Source organism: Nomascus leucogenys, chromosome 4, assembly GCF_006542625.1.
Source record: "Nomascus leucogenys isolate Asia chromosome 4, Asia_NLE_v1, whole genome shotgun sequence".
Classification (NCBI taxonomy): Eukaryota; Metazoa; Chordata; class Mammalia; order Primates; family Hylobatidae; genus Nomascus; species Nomascus leucogenys.
The window spans coordinates 77,663,509-77,669,182 of NC_044384.1; the positions used below are offsets into that span (position 1 = coordinate 77,663,509).

Sequence of the window (5,674 nt, forward strand, 5' to 3'; positions counted from 1 at the left end):
TGTATATAGCATGTTTAGAATATAGGGTATGCCTCATCTATGATCCTCAGTTTGGGGGATTGAAACTACATTTAGAACCAACTGGAAAAATCACATTCAGAATCCTGTTAGAGTTTAAAATACTTTCTTTGAGAAGTTTTGGCCATGTTCTGTCTTTTTCTAAGGCATTTTCCAAATCTCTGCACTGCTGAAATACTTCCTTATTAAGTAGCACTTCCACTTAATAAGCAGAAGAAACTTTATTCAAGTGCCTTACTGCAAAAATGGCTGCAGCCAAATGATACCATGTTAGGTTTTCTTGTAGAAATATGAAGACTTTTGTGTTCCTTTCTTCAGAACGGCAGAAATATGCATCAAGGAAACCAAACCATCGTTGCTGAATTCATTCTTCTGGGATTTTTCAACCAGGATGAGCATCAAAACCTCCTCTTTGTGCTTTTCCTGGGTATGTACCTGGTCACTGTGGTTGGGAATGGGCTCATCATTCTGGCCATCAGCTTGCATACATACCTTCACACCCCCATGTATCTCTTCCTTGCCAATCTATCCTTTGCTGATATTTCCTCCATTTCCAACTCAGTCCCCAAAATGCTGGTGAATATTCAAACCAAGAGTCAATCCATCTCTTATGAGAGCTGCATCACACAGATGTACTTTTCTATTGTGTTTGTCGTCATTGAAAATTTGCTCTTGGGGACCATGGCCTACGACCGCTTTGTGGCGATCTGCCACCCTCTGAACTACACAATTCTCATGCGGCCCAGTTTCTGCATTTTGCTCACAGTCATCTCGTGGCTCCTCAGTAATCTTATTGCTCTGACACACACCCTTCTGCTCATTCAATTGCTCTTCTGTGACCATAACACTCTCCCACACTTCTTCTGTGACTTGGCTCCTCTGCTCAAACTGTCCTGTTCAGACACAATGATCAATGAGCTTGTGTTGTTTATTGTGGGTTTATCAGTTATCATTTTCCCCTTCACACTCATCTTCTTCTCCTATGTCTGCATCATCAGCGCTGTCCTGAGAATATCATCCACACAGGGAAAGTGGAAAGCCTTCTCCACTTGTGGCTCTCACCTGACAGTTGTATTACTGTTCTACGGAACCATTGTAGGCATATACTTTTTCCCCTCCTCCACTCACCCTGAGGACACTGATAAGATTGGTGCTGTCCTATTCACTGTGGTGACACCCATGATGAACCCCTTCATCTACAGCTTGAGGAATAAAGATATGAAAGGTGCCCTGAGAAAGCTCATCAACAGAAAAATTTCTTCCCTTTGATGCCCTGGACATCTACATTCTTTTAGTCCACATAATCAGATAAATGATTCAGCCCAGAGTGTATTGCACAGTTGTGATGGTTCAACTTTTGATGAACTTGCAGATATCTGTCTCCTATTCCAACCTCTAAGGGGGTTGGAGCTTTTCCACTTAGCTCTTGTCTTGGAAAAAAAACCTGTATCCTCCATGGTAAGTCACAAGAATAACACGCATCCTTAGAGAGTCGATTGGTGGTTACCAGGGCCCAGGAGTGGGAAGACGGAGTGGAGGTGATGAGATGTTGATTAATGGGTACAAAAATACAGTTAGATAGAAGAAATAAGACCTATTGTTGGATAAATCATTAGGGGGTTATAGTAAATCATAATCTATTATATATTTCAAAATAGCTAAAGGAGAATAATTCTAATGTTCCCAGCATAAAGAAAAGATAAATGTTTTGAGGTGATAGATATCCCTATCCCCTAATTTGCTTATTACACGTTATATGAGTGTATCAAAATATCACGTTACCTAAAAATACGGGGGAAAATGTGTCAATAAAAATACATGTATAATAAATAAAAAATTTATGCATAAAAAATTACTTAAAAAAACCCACATCTCACATCTTAATTACAATCTATATTACTATAGACTTTGGTATGAATTATTTTTCAAGTTGTAATGTTTATAATTGTAATGTCTCTTCATTTATTTGTTCAAGTCTTCTTATATGTTTTTAACAACATTTTATAGTTTTCTTTCTATTTTAAACATACAGATTATTAAGTTGTTCTTGAGTGTCTCATGATGTTTTTTGCTAAAGTAAATTTGTTTACAGATATGTAGGAAAAAGGGTAGAATTTATTTGTTATTATCATATTTCTCTATTAAACTCTTTTGTTAGTATAATAGTTCAAACTTGATGTTCTTTTGCCAGGAGAAAAATAGTAACATCAGCAAAATGATAATTTCAACCTTCATTTTTTAATATTTTGATTCCTTGTTTGTTTTTTCTGGTTTTATTTCATTGACTAGTATCTCCAGCAAAATTCTGTTTTAATGAGGGCTAATAAGCATACCAGTTGGACTTTAAGCTTTATTTTTTAAAAAATATTTAATGTTATTTAAAGTGTATCTTGAATTTCACCAAATGCCTTTATAATATCTATTGAGATTATTAGATTTTTAAAAAAGTGATTAATATGTAATTACTTACATTAATTGACTTTCTAATATTACAGCAGCCTATGCTTTTAACATCTAATTTGGCTATAATGTATTATTCATTTGCTGCACTGTCAAATTTAGCTAAGTAATATTTATGTAATATTTTTACATCTATGGTGAGTCAGATTGGCTAATAGTTGTCCTTTTGGTAATAATATTCTTGCTAAGTTGTTACTATGGATATGATATAATTAATCATAATGAACTCGTTGGTTTACTGAAACTTTTATAAACATGAAATAGTCTTTTTGATCCTATTTAATATTGCTATTATGAATTCCACTATGTCTGATACTAGTATTGTCGGACCTACTTTTTTGAAAAAGTTAGTACTTGCTTGGCGCTATCTCTGTCGATCCACTTACTTTAAGTACCATAAGTGTATCTCATGTTATGAACATGTATCTGGATTTTAACACATAATCTGAGCATTTCAGTCTTTTAACAAATAAATCTAAGCAATTCACATATATAGGGTCACTGATACATTGGGTTTATGTTTTCCATTTACTACATTTTATTTATTATTATTATTATTTATTTATTTATTTTTGAGACAAAGTCTTGCTCTGTGGCCTAGGCTGGAGCGGAGTGGTGTGATCTCAGCTAACTGCAAGGTCCACCTCCCTGGTTCAAGCAATTCCCCTGCCTCAGCCTCCCGAGTAGCTGGGATTATAGGCACATGCCACCATGCCCTGCTAAGTTTTTTTGTATTTTTAGTATAAACGGGGTTTCACCATGTTGGCCAGACCGATCTTGAACTCGTGATCTCAGCCAATCTGCTCGTTTCAGCCTCCCAAAATGCTGGGATTACAGGCATGAGCCACCGTGCCCAGCCCATTCACTACATTTTAAAAACTGTTTCGTATTTCTTCTCTTGGCTATCGCGAGATTGATGGAGTTTAATTTTCTTTTACCTCTTCTATCGGCTTGAAATATATTGATGTGATATATATTCTATTAGTGTTAAAGAAACATATTTTAAAGAACTGTACATAAACCAATAACAATTAAATTTATGAATTAAATTTCATTGTTTCAAACAAAATGAAATTTCAGAATACTTTACCATCTTCTCTTATTCTCTCTCTTCTATGTATGATTCAAATCATCTGGAATTTTAGTTCCAAATTATAATATTTTTGAATGTTATGGTTTGCATTTTAGAAATATTACCTTATCAATTTTATTAAGCTGCACAAACACATTGTAGTATTTATTTAGAAGAAATTCAAGTTTTTTTTTTGTTTACTATCCTTTCTTTTTTTTTTTTTTTTTTTTTGAGACAGAGTCTCGCTCTGTCGCCCAGGCTGGAGTGCAGTGGCACAATCTCGGCTCACTGCAAGCTCCGCCTCCCGGGTTCACGCCATTCTCCTGCCTCAGCCTCTCCGAGTAGCTGGGACTACAGGCGCCCGCCACCACGCCCGGCTAATTTTTTTGTATTTTTAGTAGAGACGGGGTTTCACCGTGGTCTCGATCTCCTGACCTCGTGATCCGCCTGCCTCGGCCTCCCAAAGTGCTGTGATTACAAGCGTGAGCCACTGCACCCGGCCTACTATCCTTTCTTATGTTTTACATCTACTCTACCAAACAAAAGAGAAAGATTTTGAAAAATCTCCTGAGCCTCGGACTGCATTTGATCTCTTCAGTGTTTATTAATGGAACATTTCTTAGGGTTCACTCTGTACCCTGTTCTGGCCTACATATTATGGGGAGTCATGATGACTAACACCCTGGTTCTGTCCTTTAGAAGTTCACAGTTGATGTGCAGATATAAAATGTGAACAGAAAGCAAGAGCTTGTAGGTACCAATATCAGGTGGAGACCAGTATAATGGGTGTCATCAGATATCAAGCATGGTAGGAAAAGTGCTACAGAAATTCAGAGAAAAGAGATATCCGTGGACTTGAGTAATAGTAAATATTTCATTGAGAAAGTGAACTAGAGCCATGCATTTGAAATGGGCAGGGTTTATACAGATGGGGAGACACAGAGAGGGATTTTGAAGCGGATGGATGTTATGGGTGGTGGGAACATGTATGATGTGTTCTGGGTTCAGTAAAGAGTCTAACATTTCTGAGGCTGAAGTTTATATAAATGAGTAAGAAACAAAGTTTTAAGGTAACTTGGGGCCTGATCATGGCAAGTTTTTAATATCAGGATAAGGTGTTTGAATTTTCATTTGCCAATTCCTAACCAGATGCTTTCTAGTCACTCACAAAGTACACAATTTAGAGTGATTTCATGAACAGAGTCATAGAATCTAGAGTTGGAGGGCACCACAAAGTTCAACTAGAGCACTACTTATGGTAAAAATGAGTAAATTGATCCCAAGAGTGATGGGTGACTTGTTAATACCAGGTGATGAGTTTTGGCAGAACCAAAATGAAAACTCACTGGAAGATTTCCTAGTGCAGTGTTCCCTGGAGGCAGGTAGATGTAGCAGAAAGAGCAGAGACTTTGAAGTGAGACAGAACTGGGTTTGAATTCCAGCTTTGCTATGTTCTGAGTATGTGACCTTGGTCATGTGGCTTAACTCCTCAGAGCCCCCTTTACCATATCAGTAAACTGGAGATAATATTTGCACAACACCTAACTTGGTCTCTGGTGAGGTAGGAGACCAGCAGGACTTCTTTTCTGGTCACATCCTTGCTTACCAAAACAGGATCTGGTCCAGACAGGATAAAAGTGAAGAAACTGGCTGAACCCAGCAAATGGTGGCTACAGCAATCCCTAGCTGTCTTCATTGCTCATTAGCATAAGACACTTTTACCAGTGCCATGACTAGTTACAAATGTCATGGCAACAACCTTGGAAGTTAACACCCGTTTCCATAGCAATGAGCCAGAAGCAATGAGCCATCTCTTTCCTAGAAAGTTAAAAATAACCTGCCTCTCAATTTGTATTAACCAGCCCCTTAATTAGCATTAAATTGAAAGTGGGTATAAGTGACTATAAATACAGTTACCAACAACTCATACTTTGTTGATCTGGGTGCATTACCTATGAGTTATCCCTGCTCGGCAAGGAGCAGTGCCGTTCAATAAAGATTGCTGTCTAACCCATCAGCTTGCCCTTGAATCCTTTCCCTGGCAAAGCTAAGGACACTCCCAGGCTAGGCCTGTCCTGCATCACTGGCATATAGTCAGTAGCTCATTAAATATTAACTTTTCTT

At 37.6% G+C, this 5,674-nt stretch overlaps 1 protein-coding gene across 1 annotated transcript; it reads left to right on the forward strand.

The window, feature by feature from the left end:
• Window positions 1-314: 314 nt before the first annotated feature.
• LOC101176320 (olfactory receptor 1S1) lies at window positions 315-1,287 on the forward strand. The gene has a single exon (XM_012512316.2). The coding sequence runs from the start codon at window positions 349-351 to the stop codon at window positions 1,285-1,287; it is 939 nt and encodes a 312-aa protein (XP_012367770.1). The 5' UTR covers window positions 315-348.
• The last annotated feature ends 4,387 nt before the right edge of the window (window positions 1,288-5,674 follow it).